We start from the raw sequence: 21671 nt of genomic DNA, 5'->3' as shown, positions 1-21671 counted from the left end.
TCGTCAATATGGCGACTGTGTCGCTGACCACCAACTGGTGTAATCAGAAGGCCTTTAGCATCCACCAGACCTATGCTGAAGCCAAGCGAGTCTCTGTTTCCTAAGATTCGAAAGGCGAGATAGGCCGCTGGGTTCATCTTCGACAGTGAAAGGCGGTCCCCCTGGGTGTTCCATCGGCACTCGGGGCGTAATGAGCCGGGGATTGCTGCAGGAATGTGTACATGTGTATATTAAATAATGGTTCGTTTGATCTACTTGTGATCCAACTCAACTCAGTTGGTGCTTGGGGCTGATATGCCGTTAACGCCATTGGGAACAAGTCTCGGTTCGGGCAACACTGGCGCAGTAGCGGAGGCTGCCGGCTGGGTATCATTGACGGGCTCGGCCATTGCTTCTGTGACATTCGACTGGCTGCGCGGCGACAAATGTCCGCCGTTAGGCATCGTCGGCGTTTTTGTGCCGTTCAGAAGGAAATCAAGCCCTTGTTCTTTGCATACGCGGGCATAGTCGGGGTCGCCAGGGAAAACCTGTTGCAATCCCTTTCGAGGGGCCCGCTTCTCGGGAAAGGGTGTGCTGCTTGTAGCAGACAGTCCAGGCATCTGTTCTTCGACCATGACACCGTTGACATAATATTTGTTCCTTGGCGCGAATCCAAAGAACCGATCAGCGTCGGGATCTTGTTTCCACTTCTGCGGAACTTGCCATCCGTAGAGTTGGCCTTCGTTGTCTGGGATTTCGCGATACTCCACGCTCATCTTGAGATCCCGGAGATGAGGAACGTCTGGGGCAATCGACATCAAATCCGACACCTACATCCCGAGTCAGCCCAGTCACCATTGTCATTGGGCAAATCTCAAACGTACCTTGACAAAGAACATGTCCATCTTCAGGAACTTCTCACGGGCCTCACCACGGAGCTTTTCCTTCAAGCAAAAGCTCATCCTGAAGGGATCCTCGCCTTCTCCGTAATAATCTGGCAGGCCAGCTCCGAGCTCGTAGAAGTTCTCCTTGAGCAAGGCATACCAATCCGACTCAAGTCTCCAGATGACCTTTTTAGCGACGTCGGACACGGGGACATGTTCCCAAGTCGTATCTGATTTTCCGTTAGCGACGAGCAACATGAAAAGATCATTCGAGCACTTACATTTTGACAAGGAAAGGTCCTTCTCTCCGAGGAGTAGCGCGATATGAGTGTTTAGCACCCATTGTTCTCTGCCGTCTGCCGTGCCGTTTGCTTGTGGGTGAATGGTGTCGAACCGCACGCCTTGCATATGCTTGAACTTGGCCGCGTATTCTGAGGTTTTGGGGTTCGGGCAACCGTCTAGCCAGCGCAACAGAGGAGGCAATTTTGCCACGCGCATGCGTTCTTGCTCTTCAAGGATGCGACGCTGCTCGGCCTCTTTAGCAGCTTGCTTGCGCTCCATCTCCTCGCGCTCAAGTCGCTCCTTGCGCTCACGCTCTTGTCGTTCCTCCTCCTCGCGAACTCGCTTGGCCTCCTCGGCAGCTTCTCGCTCGATACGTTCCTTACGGAGCCTCTCCTTTTCCTCTCGCTGCTTGCGGACCTCCTCTTCCTTCCTCTTGATTTCTTCCTCTTCACGCCGCTTCTTCTCCTCCTCCTCGCGGAGCCTTCGTTCCTCTTCTTCGCGCTCGCGTTGCTTCTTCTCTTCGGCCTCACGCCGCTGCCGCTCTTCTTCCTCCTGGCGTTTCTTTTCGAGTTCGGCCTTGCGCTTGCGTTCCTGCTCCTCACGCTGTCTGGCCTCTTCCTCCTCCTTTAGGCGTTTCTCTTCAGCCTCACGCTCACGCTGTTTCTGCTCAGCTTCGCGTTTCTTCTGCTCGGCCTCTCGCTTCTTCTCTTCGACCTCGCGTTCGCGTTGACGAACCTCCTCCTTTTTGCGGGTTTCTTCGGCCTCAGCTTCACGGCGCTTCCGCTCTTCTTGACGCTTCTCTTCTCTTCGTCTCTCCTTCTCCTCAAGGCGTCGCTTCTCATCGTCGCGCTCCTTCTTGACGCGTGGTTCCGCTTCCACTGTGTCCTTGACATCCGACGCATCCGGCATCTCGATGTCAAAATCCTCAGATTTAACGTGGATGCTAGATTTGTCACTGTTACTTGATTTCCCGGATTCCCGTCTGTGGCCATCAGCATCAGCCTTGGGTTTGGTCGGTCTCCGATCGCTGTCATCATGGTCTCTCAAGCTCGACTTTGATCGAGGCGGGCCGTCACGAGGTGTCCTGTGAGGATCGTCGGGTGAAGCAGTCGATTTGGGCCGTCGCTCCTTGCCTTCAACGTCGAGCCGCCTACGCTTCACAGGTGCCTCGCCTTCGTCCTTGTCTCCCGTGCTCGAATGTGGTGGCGTGACACTAGAACGATGTCGCTTGGACGAATTGTCGCCAGATACCGAGAGCCGATCCCGAGACTCGTCTCTCTTGAGAGCTTTCGTGCGATCGTGGTACTTCTCTGACAACGGCTCGCCCTTTGGCTTTTCGGAATGGTCGTCAAGTTTTGGGTCGCGTGGGCTCGAAGGATCTTTCAGTGATGAAGTCGCGGATACCATGCTCGCTCGTCGGTTCTTCTCCCTCTCGCCACGGAGCTCCCCCTTGGATACGAGCTTTCGGCGCGGCTTTGCAGCCTCCCCTTCAGACGACATTGCGGCAACATCGGACTCGGCCCGTTTTGCTGCTTTGGCGGCTTGCTTCTGTGAAAGAGCCGGTGAGGCCTCTCGGTCTGACACAGCGATCGTAGGTACTCGATCTTCTTTACGAGGCCTGCCGGGACCACGCTTCGGTGAAATTTGATCTTCGTGAAATGAATCTGCCCTGCGTTTTTCCTTCGGACTTGTGATGGTTCGTCCAGAAGAAAGTTTCTTCCTTTTCTCCGGGTCACGGGATGGGCTAGAGAGGTTACGCTTGTGCGCACGTGCTTCGTCCTTGAGTTCGTTTCGACCTTGGCGCTTCATCTCACGGTCCTGCTCCCTGTCGCGATCTCTCTCGCGTTCCTTCTCCCGCTCGCGTCTACCAGGAGATTTCGTCTTTGAGATGTCACGGTGTGACTTCCTGTACGCATCGTAAGACTCCTTGAGCATGTGCTCCTCATCTTTCCAGTTCGTTCCCTGTCGACGGCGGGCAATTTCGTGGTAGGTCTCGCCTTTGAATCGGCGAGTCGGATCAAAGTTTCCTTGATCCAAGAGTAGTCTGACGACCTTGATATTTTCCTGGCCAATCGCCGCCAACATCGGTGTGGCAAATTCGGGTGGCATGCTCGAGACAGGTGCCGGATCTGGGTTCGCTCCACCAAGAGCCAGCAGCAGTTGGATCACGACTTCGTGCCCACCACGGGCAGCTGCAACCATGGCTTCTGAGTCATCGCAACCGTCCTTAACCTGCAAGATTCGCGTAACAGTCTCCTCGTCGCCTTTTCCTGCGGCTTGTCGTAACGTCTTGTCGTCGAGTGACATGTACAAGAGATGATTGCTTGTCTTGTTTGCCCTGACCGTGCCGGCTCGCCGACCGCTAGCATTGGACGCAGACGGCGCAGGTGACCGTCGTGGGCTGTCTGGGCCATGAGATGACCTGCTATCGAACTGGTCGGTAGGGTGATGGTCTTCGGATGTTCGTCTGCGTTCTCCTTGCCGTGACTTGGCTTCAGCCAATGCAGCTCGGAAATCTTCCGCATTATCCAAGTCGTCGCTGACTCGATCCAAGGGCTCCTCTCCGCTCAGATTGGCTTTCCTTGGATTCACCCCCGCATTCAGCAATAGCTTGACCACTCCCAAGTGACCGTTGTCGACAGCGTCTAACAATGGTGTGTCTTTGTCATAGTTGACACAATCCAGGTTGCAGCCCGCGTCAATGAGAAGCTTGACGATGTCCTCGTATCCGTTAATCGCAGCAATCTGAAGTGGCGTGTTGCCAGCATAGTCGGCCACATTGAGATCCTCGGGTCGCTCTCCTAGTCTTTGCTTGGCCAGATCGTATTCGCCTCGGGCACATGCCCTGGCGAGGAAGGTTTGGCCGTGGGCGTCGAGATGTTTCTTGTGTGGTGCAATCTTGGCCGGCGACATGTTTGACTCAGCGGTGGCGGGGGTGGAGAGGTTTCGCAGCTTGGAGCTCCGAGGATGAGGGCTGCCGCTGGCAGAGGATTCATCCGAGTGATAGTCTGTAGATTGCAGCGGGGGAGGTAGGCGTTTCTTCTTGTAGCTCAGGCCATTAGACGAGTTTGCGGGAAGTTGGGTCGAGACGCTCCGCCTGTGGGCACGGGGGTGGTGTGGAGAGACGGATCTGGTGCGTGATCCTGAGTGGCCGTCGTGTTCTCTCCTAGACGAAGACGAAGACTTTGGTTCTTTGGGCAGACGAGCTCGAGCTTCAATGGTGTTGTTGTTATCCGAGATTCGTTGCCTTCGGACCTTTCGATTTTCCGCCTCATCATCCGAGTCTGCCCTGGAAGCTTTGCGTTTGTGGGGAATCCTATCGATGGACTTTGCCCGGTCTTTCAAGGACAGCTTGGGGGATTTCCTACGGTCAGCACCCGTATCGGAATCGGAGTGCCCACCAGATCGACGCCTGCGGTGGGGAGGGGACGCAGGAGCCGAGCTGAGGCCGCTGGAACCATCTTTACTCCTGGCGGATTGATCGTGGAGGCGCTTCTTCTTCAAGCCGAGTGAGGAGGCCGTTTCGGACAGACGGGCAGGATTGGCCGTCTTTTCCTTGTCGCCGTCTCTGCTAGCACTCGCATCACGATTTTTCCGGGGGAGTAGGGGGACTGGGAGAACCGGGGGCTCTCCATCGCTGCGGTCCTCGTGCTTGACCTTCCTCACCTTGGAGGGTGAGTGGCCATCCTTACCAGGCAGTACGATGGTCTCGGCATCAGAGTCTCGGTCGACAGGAGCGTCGTCGGCTACAGGAGGGGCGCGGGATACGATTACGCTAGGTTTGATGTCTTTGGGCAGATGAAGCGGGGATTTGATGGAATCGTCCAGGTTCTTGGTCGGTTTGCTGTTGGACTCTTGAGACTCGTCAGGTTGGTGATTGCCCGGTCGCTTCTCCGCCGCAGCGACGGGCTTCGGCTTGTCGGACCCGGCAGCATTCTGCGCATCCATATCATTTATCTAGAGGTCGAAAAGCTGGCCAGCACCATCCTGGCCAGAGGTCGGCCGCGAGAAAGAGGGTTGGAGAGGCGGATTGAATTGATGGCAGTCGGTGGACTATTTCTCGGTCGCTCGAGATGAACCCCCCTAAGAGAAAGTGGCCAGGTCAGTCACGGGGGGGTGCGCGCGCGAAAGGCGTTGGGCGTTTGGGTGTCGGACGGGGAGGAAAGAGTTGCGTATTGGATATCGGATCACGTCGAGGATGAAAGGGACACAAAAACGACTAAAAAAGCGCCTGGCCGGGACAGAATAATGCGTGCGGGATGGATGGAGGCGGGCGTTGGTAGAGAATGTGGGAAAAGGGTCTGTTGGTGACGCTTGATGCTTCGATTTGGCTGAAAGGTGGAAATGGGGCCGCGAGCGAGTCTTCAGAGTCAAAAAGTCTGATCGCCACCTCTTTGATTGGACCCGACCAGGGGGGAAGGGACTTGCTCGAGAATACGGGACACGGAACAGCCACAAGCAGCAAAGGAGACGGGAGACGGGAGAAAGAGAGAGAGGAAGCAGCAGCCGGCATCAGGCAAGCAGGCACGCAGCCCTGAGGCAAGCAGACACGCCGCACAGCAGGCTATCAAAGTGAGAGGTGTGCACCTGGTGGTAGCGGCACTGCCAGTGGCAGCCTGACGACTGAGGTGGCCACACCAGCAGTCGGCACTACGTAAGGTAAGGTACTCGAATTTGATAAAATGCTACTTGGAACCCCAGCAGAGTTTTGCTGGATCTACAAGTACCCATCGTCGACAAGCACGCTGTCTCCTTGGGGTGGCAGACCAAACGACCTAGGATTCAACCTGGACGTTAGCCCCGGCACCCACCTTGCTTCAGAAAGATAGGGTGAGATTGAGATACCTAGCAACGCCATCGTCTTTCTCTTTCGCAAGCTGCAGCAACCGGCTGCACGTTGTCGTTGGGCCACCTGACCCTGGACACACCAGCCAGCCTACGGAAATTTTCCACGTCTCCAATGCAAGACGACCAAGGTGTTTTTTTTGTTTTTTTTTGTGTTTGCTACCTAGTTCTGTAAATGCCAAAACTTGTCTTTCTCCTCGCTGGTGGGAAACCTCGAACCTGCCCGGTGCGTGTTCTTGGTGCGACTCGAAAGATACGTATCGAAGCCTCCAAATTCTCTGGGGCCTCACCTCGGCCAATCCCAGCCCCCTTCCAGAGTCGCAGCAGGCTCCTCTTCCCCCTCCCCGGTCGTCGCATCTTGAATTCAAACAGCGAATCATGAGCGACATTGAAAACTGAAAGCTCATGAAGCGGGACCCAGACCAGCCAATCACTTACTGTGGCGGATAGTACCACTGCCACTGAGAACGGACACCTTACCGTCAGTCACACGCTGCCTGTGACTAATCCATCTACCGTTTCCTGATCAGACCTAGCGTATTCTAAACAGGCGTCCGTTCTTGCCTTCTCCTGTTATTAGTGCAAGACCTCCCATCCTCGACTGCTTAAGGCAACTGGCGACCTCTGGTTTGACGTGTCTGACTGTCTGACAAGCACAAGGCAGGCGCGCTCAAGCCTTAAGGACTGAGGTAGGTATTCCTGCTCGTCGCATCCATCCAGCTCCCGTCCTTGCTTCTCCACCCAACCTTGCCATCCTCGTCGCTCCCATGGTTGCCTGGATCCTCCCAGCTCGACGCAGAACCGTTTGACCCTTGGCTTCTTATGCCGCTTTGCAGCCGGAGCTTGGATCTTACGTCGACGACATTCGCACACCTCGTGCCGACCAGCGACAAGCTTCGACGTACCTGGCCTTCCCGGCCTCAACATCCAACATCACGTCACTTCGTTTGGGATCCCCATCCATAAAGTTGGGCGCAGCGCCAGATCACACCACCTGTGTCCCAACTATCAAACGTCTGCGACCACACAGCTACGAGGCGAAGCCGCCAATATGCCTTTGGGAACCGTGAACTTACCTGCCTCCCTCGACGACGTCAGAGTCAAGAAGCTTCCGCCATCCTCTTATTACATTGCAGACTTCATATCAGAGGAAGAGGAACGCTTAATCTTACAAAAGGTACCGGAAACTTATTTTGACGACGTCCGTCAACGCATAGCTGTGACTAACTTGCCCTTGCAACCAACAGATAGCTGAGGCACCGAAACCCCGCTGGAAGCAACTGACTCATCGACGTCTCCAAACGTGGCCGTCCGATCTCGTCAATAACAAGCTGATCGATGCTCCCTTACCACCGTGGTTGCAAGAGCCTGTGATCTCGCGAATTCTTTCCTTACCTCTCGCCGCCGATCCTCATTCATCCAATCTCTTCGCTGGCAGTCCTCACAAACGACCGAACCACGTGCTAATAAATGAGTACCCTCCGGGAGTGGGAATCATGCCGCATAAGTTGAGTACATTGTAGGTATTCACGTGAAAAGCTTTGAATCTCATACTGGCTATAGGACGGGGCTGCCTATCATCCAGTTGTGTGCACTGTCAGTCTTGGAGCAAGTCTATGTCTGAACCTATACCAAACCAAGGAAGATGGTGTCATGGACCCCGAGCCTGTGGGACGCATTCTACAGGAGCCCAGGAGTCTCCTTATCACTACCGACGACCTCTATACCGATTATCTCCACGGCATTGCCGATATCGAGGAGGACCTTGAGCTCTCTGCCGACACGATTGTGAACTGGGACCTTTTGCGTTCGCAAGATGACTTTTCTGCCGGCCGAAGCGCGCGCGCAACCAGGACGAGCCTTACATATCGGGATGTCATGCAGGTGTCGAAGCTTGGAGCCAAGTTTGGCTTGTTTGGAAAGAAGTAGCATTCGAGGCGCAAGTGTGTCTAGAGGACAAAGGGTATCATCCTCCATTTACTGGCGACCTTTTCAGCGCCAAACTTCTGTGCGTACCACTGCTTGGTACCGTCTGCTGTTGTGCCCAAGTTGGCGACAATGAACCATAGCGCACCCATGAGGGTGCGATTGACGATATAGCCCTTTGGCGCGGCTATTATGGCAAGGCCCAAATAGATCAGGCATTCGCAAGTGTAGTGAGGGCAGATGAGGTACCGAAAAAGGCCCTGCTCCGGCAAAGAATACTTTTTGAGGCTGGCCAGGTATTTATGGCAATTATGCTGATTAGTCCAGCCGTAAAGGTACGCTACGGTCCCCATGACGACTCCAGGCGACAGCAGGCTCTCAAAATTCGGCGCTGCTGCTTGTCTCAAGGCAGCTGGGAAAGGTGAGTGTGTATCTTGAAGTGGAAAATGAACATCCTCACCTGAGCCGTCGATCCAGACGGATACGCTCATGCAGAGATAGAAACCCAATCCAAGCAGCCAATGGACGAACCACATCTTGGAAGACCCTGGTCTCATTACAAAGAGACACTCGTACAACCTTCTCGTGCCTTGCAGCGCCATCAATGTCCAGACAAGAACCGTCTGCTCGATGCTCGTAGAAGGACCTCCTGATGCCGCTTGCCGAGCAGCGATGAAGGTCATGGCTGAACCGCTTTGAAGATACTGCCATGCCCAGAAGGCCGAACCCGCAACGGACGCGACGTAGAAGTGCATAAACCACGAGTGTGGGATTTGACCAATGGACGACACCGCTTTGGCGGCTTTGGTGAACAAGTCTATATCCTTGGGACCAGTGGCCTCCTTCGTCCGGTCATCGGTGGCATTGGCCGGTGAGCGGGCGCCGTAGTCGAGGAGAAGACGCTGAGTTGTCTTTGGGACTACTTGGATGGCCAGTACTGCTGCTGTTGAAAGCCCGAAGAATACCTGGCACCATTGGGCCGGCGTCAAGGCTGGGAGAGCATCCATCGTGGTCGAAAGGGAGGCCATAGGCGTGGCCGGTATGTGAAGCTCGATTGTTGTAAGCTGCCGTTTGGGGTGAGGGCAGGGGTAGCTTGGTGTACATTATTGCAGATTCACTCGATACGGTCCAACGTAACGGGCCGGATCAATCGGATCAATCGCCAGCCGCTCCCGATGGGAACCCAATTGCAGGCGTAAAGCAGCGGGCATTTCAACCCCCGATATCCGTACTCGAGGCGTTTTCTACGCCGGGAAGCTTATCCGAGACCGCGATTCTCGCAGAAGCACAATCCCTACTAAAACTTCACAAACAGATGTATGCCCCCATGCAAGCTGAGCGAGGATCAGCACACTGCGTCTTCCCGCCCGTTTCCGCCCGGCCAAAGTGAGGCTAGCGACCGCGTCTCCCGTCTTCTGTAAAGTGTCCCGTGTAAGGCGGCCCGTCGAGGCGCAGTCATCATTGGGGGCGGGCGGCTCTGCAGGCTGCGAGCCCAGCTGGCTGCATCACGGCAGGCTGTAGGCTTTTTCTCTTGTCTGCCTGCTGCAAGCTGCCTGGTTGGACTCGTCAGTGTCGAAGCGCCTGGGTGTGGCTTACGGTTGGACTTGGAATGCGGTGAGGTAAAGTTGTGGTCTTTTGGTAACGCCGATTCTCGGCCTGTCTCTTCGCCTCGAGGCCTCGGCTGCAGGCTTTCTTTTTCTTTTTTGACGGCGCGGGTCGCGGGCTGGGAGGGAATTCTGGGTGTATGTAGATGAGGGAAGTGGGAATGTGATTTGAACAGGGCCTTGCGCAGGTTCCGTTTTACATTGGTGCATGCATGAGTTACCTACTCGATGGGAGGTCGGTCAGTGACAGCCTGATCATGGCTTAGATTTGGTGTGGGAGTTTGTGGTGTGTTGGCGTTTGGTCCGCCTGGTTCGCCCTGCGTTGCTGGCGCGGGGTCGCGGGTCGTATCAATGAAGTGGGAAGCGCGGTTCGCTTTACCTACTTGATCTTGCGTATATAAGAGGATCCTGTTCTCTCGAAATTCAGATTATTCCTCATCTCTCATCACGAAATATCGAAGCACAGCCTCCCTTATCATTCTCCTCTTTGGTTACTGATCCCTTTGCACCTTGACACTTGGCCTTCCTACCCGCATCTCAGCCTGCATCTAGCCGACCCGATTCACGACCTACATACTCCGTGACGTTGAACGACACTTTCCTGACTCGAGACTGCGCTGAAATCAACCCCCTTGCTCACTTTTTGTCTTCTCTGCTACGTCTTCAGTTAGTCTTTTGCCTCTCAAGTGATGCCCGTGAGGTAATTACTCTCTTCTTTCATGCGAGGCTTGTGGATCGTGACCACCGTGACATGGTGTCCGTCACCCTGTGATACGTGTTCATACCCGCCATTGTGCTGTAGCGGTCTCGTTCAAATAGAAGAAAGATAGTAGCTAGTTGATCTACTGCAGTATAGAGGTAGTCAGTCTAGTTAGTCTATTGAAGGGGCTTGGCTAATAAGTATGATGATCTGGGCATGGATATACGATATCAGAAAGGGGCAGCGGGGGGAAAGGGACGGTTGATGAGTTCGGATTTGGGATTTGGGCGGTCATGTGCAGTTGACGAGGTTATTTTTACTAAAACTAGAAACATGTGTAATGGTATGTTCGGGACAAGACGATGATCTCGCCGAAGACCTGTGTGACGGTATGTCCAAAATATATAGCTTGCTCCGTAGGTCTCAGAGGAGAGTGGCACGAGAGCTACTCTCCCGGTCATCAAGATTGGATTTCGGCGATTGCGTTGATCTCGGGACATGGCCCTTGACATTACATGGGAAGCAAGAGATGGACATTTATCCATACATATATTCGTCTAGTGATGTGATTAATCCTCCGCTTCTGTTTGAGTTGTTTTGGGATGAAGCTAAAGCACTCATGTCGACAAATGATAGAGAAATATAGGAGGTGCAACGCCCTCATATCTAGCCACTCAATAGCAATCGGTCAGAGTCAGTATCGGTTCGGTCCTCCGAGGCCTCGTACATGAGGAACAGTCCCACGCGTACACCTGGACATGTACACAACATCAACTAGCCTTGACAATATGGAAACGTGGGCAAAACGAACGACGCGTTTGCTACCTTCTTATAAATACTCGTGAAATCAAGAAAGTGACTCCAGAGTCGTCCTTGCTTGTCAGCAATTCTCCACGGACCTAACAACCGTTTTGATCACTAGAGATGCTGCTGACGGGAGTGAAGTTGGAACTCTTCCATTAACATGAACGCCGAAGAACGAGAAATTCGTCCACAGCCTGATGAACCTTGTCCTTAACCATTTTTCCCCCTCTCTGTCCAAAGAATATAATGAGCGTTCGAAGTTTATCTTCACCTTTTCGTTGAACGGATTTTTGGCACCACGACATAAAGACAAGCGTAAACTAGCATTGCATGAAAGGTTGTCATTGAATTTATGAGAAGGCTGGAGGAGTGAGCAGTCTGACTCATGGCTAGTTTTGAGTGAGCTGAGTGAACAGAGGGGGTTTCTGTTTCGTTTCCATCAGTTCACGTCGAAACCGCATTCCCAGCCAGACGCTCGCAATGCCTTATTAACAGAGACTACTCCGTTGATTTCGTTTCAGAGTCTTGGAAGCCCTTATACATGATCCGAAACTCTGTAGTCTAGCCACCCCAATCTATATCTACTCAATCAAACACCGACATCGACCACCTTACAACCCCTTAAAGCACCCTCTGATCCATCCGAAAACCCTCTTCAACAACCGTCTACCACCTCTCTTCTTCCCCTTCCTCCTCCCCCGAACTACCTCAGCCTCATGCTTCCCACGACTCAACCCGAGCCCCCCCTCCTCAAAGGCCCAGGCACGCAACCTCTGCAAGTCCCACGGGTCCCTCTCCGCGTCCACAACCCTCCCCAGCGTACCATCATCAAAGGCAATGCCCCTCCAGAGCAAGACCCCGAGAACCTGAGCCCTCTTCGCCCGGCGGATAACCTCCTCATCACCCACCACGCGCCCGACCTCATCCCAGAAGAGTGCACGGAGGGAGGCTGCTTCGTGATAGTACTCGAACCTCGTCGTCGTCGTAGTCGTGGCGGTGGTAGCAACACTTACACCGCCAACACAGTCAACATCACTGCTCCCATCAACGACAACATCCTCCCCCAACACCTCTTCAAGCCCATACATCCCCACCCCGAACGGTAACCACTCCGCCTCAGCCCAGTCAATCAGCCCAACCAGCCCGCCAGCCCTCTCCTCCCTCCCCCACCCCAGCCTCTGCCTCACCCACGCCTCGCCGCCCTCGCCCTCACCCTCCTCGCGCGGCGGATGAACCATGACGTTATCCGGCACGAGGTCCCCATGCGTAACAACCCAAGGCAACCCCTCGATATCCCCCAAATCCCGCCTAACCTCCTTCACAACGGCCCTAAACTCCAAAGGCAACCCCTTCTCCATAATCTCCAACCGCCACGCCAAACTCCCTCCCACGCGACCCCTGACGCCGTCGCCGTTCCCATCACCCCCAAAGACCTCCCGCCTGCCCCTCCACGAATCCGCAAAGACAACAGCCAGATCCGCTACAAGCCTCCGCCTCGACGCCCTCGGATCCGTCCCCAGACCGGCGCACATACCCCTGAACCCCGTCAACGACACACCGCCGACCCTCTCCAGGAGATATGCACACATCTCCCCGTCCTTCCTCCCCCTCCCACCACGGCTCGCCGTCGTCGTCGTCTCTAACCCCTCCAAGACACCAAGCTCCTCCACGCCCGGCACGATCCCATCCCCAAATACACCCCTCGCCTCGCCGCAAATCTCAACATCGATACCGTGCCTCCTAGGCCGGAACTGAACGAGTCTTCCACCGCCGCCGCCGCCGCCGCCGCCGCTGCCACTGCTCTTCCAGCTCGTACCGCCCTCGCTCCCGCATTGACTTCCCACACTCCCTCCACCGGCCCCTTCACCAGCCTCGACCCCGCTATCCCGCCGCCGTCCCGTCGCTTCGTGGCTTACACGACTACTGCCGGGCGGGAGCGGCCTCAGGAGCAGCGTATACGAACAGTACCCCTGAAACGGTACCCTCTTTACGTCGCAGGCGGGAAACAGCGACTGCGCGAACTCGTGCGCTGCTGCGATGGCGGAGGGATGGAGTCCGTTCCGTCGCAGGAATGCGGCGACTTTGCCGTCGTCGTCGTCGTCGTCGTTTTTGGCCTCGATGTCTTCGCCATCACTGTGTTGTAAATCCGCATCCTTGCTCACGGAGTCCTGGGCCGGGCCACCTGCGGCATCGTGTATAAATGATGTTATCATCGAAGCCAACCCGCCTCCTTGCCTCGTACCGCTAACAGCGACGTGAATGTTCTCGTCTCTGCGGGATCGGGTATCAATCGACATGATTTCTTCTTCTTTTCTGTTTCGTTTCTCAATGCGGTTTCCAACATGCTATTTTACAATGACCATTACGAAAAAACCCCGCGAGTTAACGTGCGGGCTTTAGACGACAGACCATTTGTTTATCATATGTTTTCCTCAGCTTGCGTCAGAGAGGTCGTTTGGAGTCAAAAGGTGGGGGAGGGGAGAGAGATGGTCCAATTGAGTTCACATGACGGCACCATCAGCTGGTTTTCCCGCCTGCTTTTCTCGGTCAGCGCGCGTATGTGTATGGTTTTTCTGCAGCAGATGGCCCTTTTTTGTCGGGGAAACAGAGTATGAGGAGATGGAGGGAGGGGGGGGGGATGAACAACTCCGACCACACCCACTCACCCACGGGATGCGGCCGCGTGGGGTGTTGTCTTGCAGATGACTAGGCCGTTCGACCATCACCTAAGCCTCGGGAATAACCACACTGCTTGTTCTCAGGATGGCGATTGGAAAGATACTGCCTCACGTCACAAATAAATACAAAGGAGAGGCAATATGAAGATTTTGTCTTTGAATGATAAGTTTGTATTATTACCTGTCGGTAAATTTAGAAGTGGATGAAGAAAAAGAGAAGAAAAAAAAAAAAAGGCCAGGGTGTCTAGAGGACAAATGAAGTTTTTCCCTAGCCCCTTTTTGATGAAAAACATCCCGTGGTTATGCCCGTTTCCTTTACTCCATGCGAAGGGTATAAATCGATGCGCGAACCCTATGGCCGCGGCATGCATGCTTTGTTTCGTCGGTGCACTCGGCTCCTCCATCTTACACGCGGCATCATCTTGTCCAGAGTGCGGTGCGTCGGCAAGGGAAACTCCGTAACGGAAGGGCGGAAGCGCTCCGGCTTTTGACGCCGGTTTGATCGGCTTCCGCCGGCGCCGCCCTACTCATCCGGTTTTCCCGACGCCACGATGTGCGGCAGATCATCCTGTCCGTAGCTCTGTGGTAGTGGACGGCGTCGACCGCGGCTCCTGTGGTTGATACAACCAGACGCTTTCCCTATACACCCAACACCCTCACAGGCTGACCCGGCTCTGCCTGCGCCCGGTTCTATGTGATATTCGGCCGTTACTGATATTCGTTACACGCGCAGCGATTGCGCAGCTCGCCAGTCTATTTGGACCAGTTTATTTGCGGGCTCTGCGGTCGAGCTCGACCTTGCTGTACCACCCGGCACCAATCATGGTGAGAATCATGCCGGAGCCGTTGAAGAGGTGGACTTCGACGCCAAAGGCGATAATGCCGAGGCCAACCGTCAGGCACTGCTTCAGGTTACCGCAGATGCTCATCGTCAGAGCACCGGCGACCTTGTTGGTCTGGAAAGAGGCAACGTTGAGGGCGAAAGCGAGGATGCCGTTGCCGAGAAGAGCGATAACGGTGGCGAGGCTGATGTTGCCCTCCACACGCATGGTGTTGAGGTTTCCGAGCTCGCCGGCGGCGATGGCGCAGGCCAAAGACTGCATAGCCGCAAAGGGCGACATGCGCAGCAGGACCTCCATAGCGGGGAGGGCCAGGGGGCCGGTCATAATGCGGTTGGTAGCGACGGTCTGTTAACATGTTCGTCAGCAACTGGAATTGCATTGATAGTAGCACTGTAAATGGGACGAAGGTTTGCTGGACGAGTTTCAGAGGGCGCAAAGGGCGGAGATGGCGGACCCAATTGGAGTCGCCGGGACCACTCTCCGCAAACTCGACAAAGCGTAGGATTTCGGATGATGGACGGGAGATGGGCAAACCCAAAATAACGTACCTTGACCGCAGCAAGCACCACGCCCGCAAAAGTGAGAAGGAAACCCAGGTCGGTGAAAGTGTACTCGCCAATGGTGGTCAGAGCAGCACCAATCATGATGGGAACCAGCGTCAGGTAGGTCATGTTCTCATAAGTGCGACCAAAGACAACGCGGTAGATGAGAACCGTGAATACGGGGACGGTAGTTCGGAGGACCTGGTAGAACGGCACGGAGACCATGGCACTGCGCAGTGAATTAGCATCGTTGCTCGTTGAGTTTGTTCGAGTTCCGCCCCTTCCGGCGGCGGAGCTGCGGGCGGAATGTGCGCCATCATGCGGCACAGCACAGAACAGGCCCAAAGAGGAAGGATTTTGGTCACTTACAGTGACAGGTTAGACACAGCAATGTTGGTGGTGAAGAGCAAGCTGAAGGCGAGGAGAATGAGGTTTTCGCGGCGTCCCAGATGGGACATGGTGAAGTAGCCACATTGGAGCAAGCAGTAGCAACCCAAACTCGCGCACGTGGCGTGAAGTGAGGTGAGAAGCCACGGGAAGGGGAACTAAGATGAAAATTAGAGGAAGCTCATCGAGGAGGGTACTTCTTTTTCATCATTTCATCGCTGGTAGTTCGTTTTCTCGACAATTCTGACGAGAACCCGGTGGTGGCGAATGCAATGATAAGAGGCAATTCACATACCGCTCCGAGAATCAACTTGTTGTAGAGGGTTAAAACCAAGCTGAACATGAAATAGGCGCTCAACCAGCCAAACTTGACCTGTGGTGAGATGGTGTATTCGACGGGGTTGCGGACTCTGTCGGCGTTGGCTTGTTGTTCGGTGGCGGCAGTGCTGTTGGCCTCGAGATCGTAGCTCTCTTCGATTCGCTTCTCATCGCCGTTGAGGAGGCCGTGGCCCTCCTCGCTCCGTCGAGCCTCGCTCTTGAGGTTGCTGGATTCCGCCATTGCTTCCAAAGGGTCGTCGGGGGAGTAGTGGGTTTTGGCGTTGGGTCGTAGAAAAAGAGGTTGAGCTTTTGGGTTTTCCCCGTTTTCGTCGCAAGGTGTTGGAATCCTCTTTCGTTTATTTGTTTAGAGACCGTGTGTTCGTCCACAGGTACCCTGTCGCTTAGGGGGTAGGTCGAGAAGCTGACGACTGTCCTGGTTTCACGACGTAGATCGGTCCCGAGCGGGCGGGGGGGCTTTTGGGCGGTAAACGGGCGTGCGTCAGGTAGTAGTCGAGCTTAAAAAAAAAAAAAATTCGGACTAACAAGCGACGAATGGAGGAACGGCTGCGGACGATGGGACAAAGTGTGAATCAAAGAGAAAGAGGTCCGAACGAGAGGCAGAGCGATCGAAGGAGTGTGGTTGACGATATGGATGAAGGAAGAAAGAATAAAAGAAAATAGGGACCTGGATAGATGGAGGTAAGTGAGGTGTGTGGTGTAATGGGGGGCGGATAACAGAGGCGGGAGGTACAAGGCAGGGGCGTTTGCTCAGTGGAACAGGCTGTAAATGAACCCAAGACTTCGGATCGCGGGCTTTGCGAGGCGTCAGCTAAATCCGATGCAGCAATGTATTCAGAAGGGTCTGGGAACAGGGGGGCAGGGCAGGATTAAGGTAAGTTTTAGAAAGGGAACGACAGGAACCGGAAGGGTTGAAAGGATGTGTGGAGAGAAAAGGAATGGGAGTCAAGTGAGTGGTGGACGTGGTGGTTGGTGGTGAGGCGGGCACACGGCAAGACAGATAGATACCTAGGTGAAGGAGAGGGTGGGAATAGGAGTGGGATGCACGGTACGGAGTACGGAGACTGAGTATCTCAGAGAGAGTGAACACACACGGGATTGAGGACAGGACAGGGTGGAGAGGGGAGGGAGGGATGGCAGAGGAGACATGACCCACCGGGGTGGAAGGACAAGAAGAGGAAGCAGAGGATGCCGAGATACTCAAACGGGCATCTTTCTCGCTTCCGCGCTTGGCATCAATGACGTTTCGGCTGGCGGCATTGCTCACTGCCAGTTCTCCTTTTTTCGAGTCCCTCGTCTTGTTCATTTGCCGTACGGTGCACGGTATACGGATAAGAATACCATATTCCAAGTGCTCCCCAATAATAGACATTAGGTGCATCCTCCAATGGTGAGTGAGTGAGAATGCAATGAGTGAACGATTGACCGAATGAGCAAGGTAGGTAAAGTGACTGAGTGAGCTGGTGAATTACAACCATCTCCCGGCCCCGGCACACGATAAATTACACACGTACCTTGGCTAGTCTGGCTAACCCAAGGGAGCTTCCTCAAACAGTAAGGGTACCTCGAAGCTCTGGGGGACGAGTAGCACACCACGAAATTCCGTAGAGACAGAAAAAGTCAGAAACAAGACTTGATCCTCCGCCACTATCCGTACGTAGAGTAGCAGTGTACTCCGTAGGTAAGGGGTCTCTCAGATCTGTCTGGGTTTCTCCCGAGTCTATTGAATGGAAACGAAACCCAGCATCGCGGCTTCTCATCTCATACACTTAGGTCCCCCCCCTCACCTCATATGAGAGAGAGCTTACGACGTGTGTACACTGTAAGGGAGCGAGAGCAGACTCAGCCACGGGATACGGGCGATACGGCATCTCTGTCACGAGTGATACTCAATAGTGGACAGAGGGCGTCGTGGACACGCTCACTCACGTACGCAACGCTTTCTCACACTTCATACAACTCAAAGTCTGAATGTCAACCGCCTATCAAACCCAAGCTTGCGCGTTTGGGGATAATTACATCGGCAAAATCTGGCCGGTTCGGCTGGTCTAGTCTCGATGCGACCCCGTCGTTCTCGAACGGCCTCGCGCTGTTGCTGTCGCTTGGTGCTGGCGCTGGCGCTGGCGCTGGCGCCGGTTCGCCTGTGTGGTGTGTGATGTACATTGTGAGGGAATCTATCTGCCCGCCCGTTTGAGCTAAACAGCAGCTAGTAGCCGGGCTCTCTCATAAGTTCAGTTCTACCGACAGGCTCACCGTGACGCCGCTTCGTTTGCAGCGTGCTGGCAGCTGCTCTACATTAAGTAGAGCGGATGTCCCGTGTTTCCCATTCGGATCCTCTGCCTTCACGGGTTGATTATCTGTACAATGGGTGTGCTCACACTCACCATGGATGAGGTGGTGGTGGTGGTTTAGATGGGCGGGACACTGTGACAGGGCTTGAAGAGTAGTCTCCATTATCGATCAGTGGCTACCAGGTCATCATCGTCATCTATCCTCATCTCTAGTCTGGAGACTGGCGGGGGGATGGAGGGCCTCGCGGGTCTGGGAAAGAGTGAAAGGCACTCAACCTGTGGTTGAAAGCTCCGTGAGTGGTGGGTTGGATGAACAAGGCCGACGGGTCCAAGGTGCGGTGGAATGTAGTCGTACAGTGCGGTGGCGGGTGGGATTTCGCGTCCGAAGTGAGCTTGTCTTGGGAAGAAAAGAGCGCCCCCATAACCCCCCTTGGCAGCCGCGTAAGCCTGGGGCCCTGATTCATCCTGGTGCGGCCGGACGGCAAGGGAGGGGGGGCCACAGAGTACTATGGTAAGTACCTAGCGAAACGGAGCCAGTTAATAAAGGGGAGGAGCCAGATACAGTGTAATTGCGGGATGAGGGACCGGGGAGGTGGTTCCATTGGAGGAAGGGCAGCAATTATCTATGGCAGACCGGGGGGTTACTGGAGTAGGGAACTTGGGAGAACATCATGAAGGGGTGGGGGGGAGGAAGGAAAAGGCAAATACCTGCCACCAGGTTGGCCAATTGCGTGGGACTGTGCCCGGCCGGGGTCGGCGGATCAATCATGAAGAAACCTGGATAAAGTGGAATGGAAGCATTTTTTTTTTGGATACCTACACCCAGCTGGCGAGCAAGCTCCGGCTCCAGCGAGCTGAGGAGGGACCTGAGTCTCTGAGGTGAGTCTGGGAGGATCACTGGATCAGTCCATCAAGCTCTAGAACACGTTTAATTGCGTTTAGGCGGCGGGTCCTGTTTTTGTCTCGAGTCTGGTCTATTTGGATCACTTGGAGAAATTCCACAGATGATTCCAGTTGTGCGGCCGCCGCTGGTGCATGATTGCATCTAGTTGCGTTGTTATCAATTCTTGATCTTAAAAAGCCTCATATCCAAAGCTACGCAGTTCGAGGAGCTACAAGGCTTGCGCATGCACGAGCTTCTGAACAGACTTTGAAGACTGACTCTCCAAAGACTCCAGCCGTCGTCCTTTCTTCATATCAAGAAAAAGCCAAAAGAAAAGCAGGCGAAAAAGTGGGGGTAAAGCGACTCCAGTACTGGGTGCTCGTCACGAACACTCAGGTATACGTTCCTAGCGCGTGGGTAAGAGAGTCATTATCACTGGCCGATCTCATTTAAATGCGGCTCTCGGCAGGGTCCAGCATCCAAGGGGAAAATCTAGCTTGATGAAATGGGAGCGAGCAAGCCGAAGATCGAGCAGCAGACTACGAGGTACTGTGTACAAGTAGCAATGATGTAGGGGTTGCCGGCGGAGAAGAGCAGTAATCTATCTGGATAATTCGTTTTCTGTCTGCGGCTGCACACAGGTTTCGGCCCATTTAGAATCATCAGTAAGTGCTCTACCGTGTATCCTGTCATGGCACGGGAGGTTTATTTGGCAGGTCTCACTCTAGGTTTAGGTAAGGGAGATACGGTACCTAGGTAGGGTACTGCGAGTGAGTGTACTGCGTAAGGCAGGGCCCCGAACAGAAAGACGTGCGCGTGGCAGCAAGGCGATGCCTGTCTCAAGTTGTCCTCGCTCTCTCTCGTCTGTAGCCCTGCACCCGCCGCAAGGAGGTGAGGTGTGCTGACAAGAAAGCGAGCCGATGAATCCGAAGTCTGGCGATGCCCAGGCTTTCCTTCTTATTTTGGGTTTGGTTCCCTCCCTTGGCTTTTTGGGGAGGAGCGGAACGGTGGAAGCGCGGTGGAGAGGTGATGAGAAGGCGACGGCAAATAGGGGAGAGCCACAGAGCCAAGCCATGCAGGCAAGCAAAGGAGACACACGAGAAAAAAAACCGAGCGGGAAGCAGGCTTCAACCACATTGGATGCGACTGGCTGAGGTGAGATGCAGGGCGGGAAATGACGACAAGAAGCAAAGGTCAACAAAGTACCATATGATTGAGCCAAGCATGGCACCAGCTCCAGCACAAGCAGCACGTCGAACCAAGACACTGGGGCTCATGACAGCAACTGCAGCAATGAAGTGGAGGAGAATTGTGGCTGCGCCGTGGGAGTGGAAAGGGGGAACGGACGGGATGCGGTGGAGACGGTGTGACCTGGCTGGCGGAGACACTCCCAGTTCGATGTAGAAAACTACGTATCTTGGGCATTATGTCATCTTTTCTATTTCCTTTCACTTCGTGCTCGCAACACCGCAGATTGACGTCGCCCCGCTTACCTCAGCACGCAATCCAGATCTTATCTCTTTCCCAATCCACAGTTTCGCTTCTTGCGCCAGGTAGATTTACACAATGAAACCGTCGTGGAGATACAAGTGCCGCTCGCAATTTACAGCGTCCATACATCAATGTCTACGAATATTCAGGACCAAGTATCCATCCACGAGGCGGCGCACAATCGTGCTATGTACCGACCGGCAGGTGAGAAACAGAGACACAGAAAGAGAAGTGACAGCAGAACAACAATACTTACCTACTCCAAAAGTCCAAGACTCTCCAAGCAATAAGGGAGCGCAACGGACGAATCGACGAGGGCGGTGGCGTCTGTAACGGTCGGTAGCCCATCTCAGACAACCTGGAAATTCAGCCACTTAGCAGCGGCCTCTCTTGGCGGGAGCGGTGTTACACAGTTGTGGTGCTAAAACTTGGTCTTTTTTGTCCCCAACGGCTCTTCCGGGACAGCCACAATCGACGACGGCAGTCAGGGACTCAGGGACAGTGCGCCCTCCCTTTCGCGGCTTGCCCCAAGTGCCCAACTCCATGGAAAAGTCTCGAATTCTTGGTCAACATGTTGCTTGCTCCCTGTCCGCTGCCGTGCGTAAGGCAAGCGAGCGATGTAAGGTAGGAAAATAAAGCAATGCGCCAAGTAAAGGCCACCAGGGACGAGGGTTGTCTGTCACTCTGTCTGAGTCTTGACTCTAACAAGAGCAGTACCCCGTACGACTTTGGGAAACTTCTGTGCGTATTTGCAGGTAGCACGAACAGCTGCACACTGCTGAGCTAAGGTCGCCAGTCAGTCAATCAGTCAGTTGATTGCCGCCATGTTGCTGCAGACAAGACAAGACAAGACGAGACAGGGCCAGGCTGCAGCACGGCTAAGGTCTCAACCGTCACCGATGCGGCACCGATGCGGCGATACCAAGCATCCAAGCCGGACGACACGGCAAGTTTGATATCTTGGGTCATCACCCACTTCTCTCCCACTGGTGACTGAACCACCAACATCAGACAGTCACCGTCAGCCCGGCCCTGAGCCAGCCAATGCCATCCGGCGCTTGTCAGCGCCCCCCTCCGTGCCTCCCCATGGCGGCATGGCTTGATATTCTGATGGCCCCAAGATCCTTGGACTGGACCCAGTAGGCTATTTCCTACACGCGTACTGGCGTACCGGCGTACTTCGTACGGAGCACAGAA

The 21671-nt window shown here is 54.5% G+C and overlaps 5 protein-coding genes across 5 annotated transcripts; 1 reads left to right on the top strand and 4 right to left on the bottom strand.

Annotated features, from left to right (window-relative positions):
• Positions 1 to 272: 272 nt before the first annotated feature.
• Positions 273 to 5093, bottom strand: BDP55DRAFT_626969 (uncharacterized protein; the record flags this gene model as incomplete). The annotated part of the gene is made up of 3 exons (XM_060571693.1): positions 273 to 809; positions 864 to 1093; positions 1145 to 5093. 3 exons carry the CDS (start codon positions 5091 to 5093, stop codon positions 273 to 275), a joined length of 4716 nt encoding a protein of 1571 aa, XP_060434989.1.
• Positions 5094 to 7041: 1948 nt separating this feature from the next.
• BDP55DRAFT_542001 (calpain) lies at positions 7042 to 7919 on the top strand (the record flags this gene model as incomplete). The annotated part of the gene is made up of 3 exons (XM_060568271.1): positions 7042 to 7167; positions 7238 to 7477; positions 7554 to 7919. 3 exons carry the CDS (start codon positions 7042 to 7044, stop codon positions 7917 to 7919), a joined length of 732 nt encoding a protein of 243 aa, XP_060434988.1.
• Positions 7920 to 7939: 20 nt separating this feature from the next.
• On the bottom strand, positions 7940 to 8944 carry BDP55DRAFT_541720 (3-oxo-5-alpha-steroid 4-dehydrogenase; the record flags this gene model as incomplete). Its single annotated transcript, XM_060568247.1, has 2 exons — positions 7940 to 8328; positions 8377 to 8944. The coding sequence occupies 2 exons, from the start codon at positions 8942 to 8944 to the stop codon at positions 7940 to 7942; spliced, it is 957 nt and encodes a 318-aa protein (XP_060434987.1).
• A 2691-nt stretch (positions 8945 to 11635) lies between these two features.
• BDP55DRAFT_626967 (uncharacterized protein) lies at positions 11636 to 13321 on the bottom strand (the record flags this gene model as incomplete). The annotated part of the gene is made up of 1 exon (XM_060571692.1): positions 11636 to 13321. The coding sequence occupies one exon, from the start codon at positions 13319 to 13321 to the stop codon at positions 11636 to 11638; it is 1686 nt and encodes a 561-aa protein (XP_060434986.1).
• A 966-nt stretch (positions 13322 to 14287) lies between these two features.
• BDP55DRAFT_259987 (triose-phosphate transporter) lies at positions 14288 to 16180 on the bottom strand. Its single transcript, XM_060566334.1, has 4 exons — positions 15769 to 16180; positions 15456 to 15631; positions 15093 to 15315; positions 14288 to 14889 (listed from the first exon to the last, which is right to left on the bottom strand). The coding sequence occupies exons 1-4, from the start codon at positions 16030 to 16032 to the stop codon at positions 14470 to 14472; spliced, it is 1083 nt and encodes a 360-aa protein (XP_060434985.1). The 5' UTR covers positions 16033 to 16180; the 3' UTR covers positions 14288 to 14469.
• Between the last annotated feature and the right edge of the window lie 5491 nt (positions 16181 to 21671).

Source organism: Colletotrichum godetiae, assembly GCF_030913485.1.
Source record: "Colletotrichum godetiae strain CBS 193.32 chromosome Unknown BDP55scaffold_4, whole genome shotgun sequence".
In the NCBI taxonomy this organism is placed as follows: Eukaryota; Fungi; Ascomycota; class Sordariomycetes; order Glomerellales; family Glomerellaceae; genus Colletotrichum; species Colletotrichum godetiae.
This window is presented reverse-complemented; position numbering and strand designations above follow the sequence as displayed.

Excerpts from the sequence above, each read along its gene's own strand:
- BDP55DRAFT_259987 (XM_060566334.1), bottom strand. The coding sequence starts at position 16,032 with ATGGCGGAATCCAGCAACCTCAAGAGCGAGGCTCGACGGAGCGAGGAG. Across the intron at positions 15,632-15,768 it reads ACAAGTTGATTCTCGGAGCG|TTCCCCTTCCCGTGGCTTCT; the intron begins GTATGTGAATTG and ends TTTTCATCTTAG. Across the intron at positions 14,890-15,092 it reads TGGTGCTTGCTGCGGTCAAG|ACCGTCGCTACCAACCGCAT; the intron begins GTACGTTATTTT and ends ACATGTTAACAG.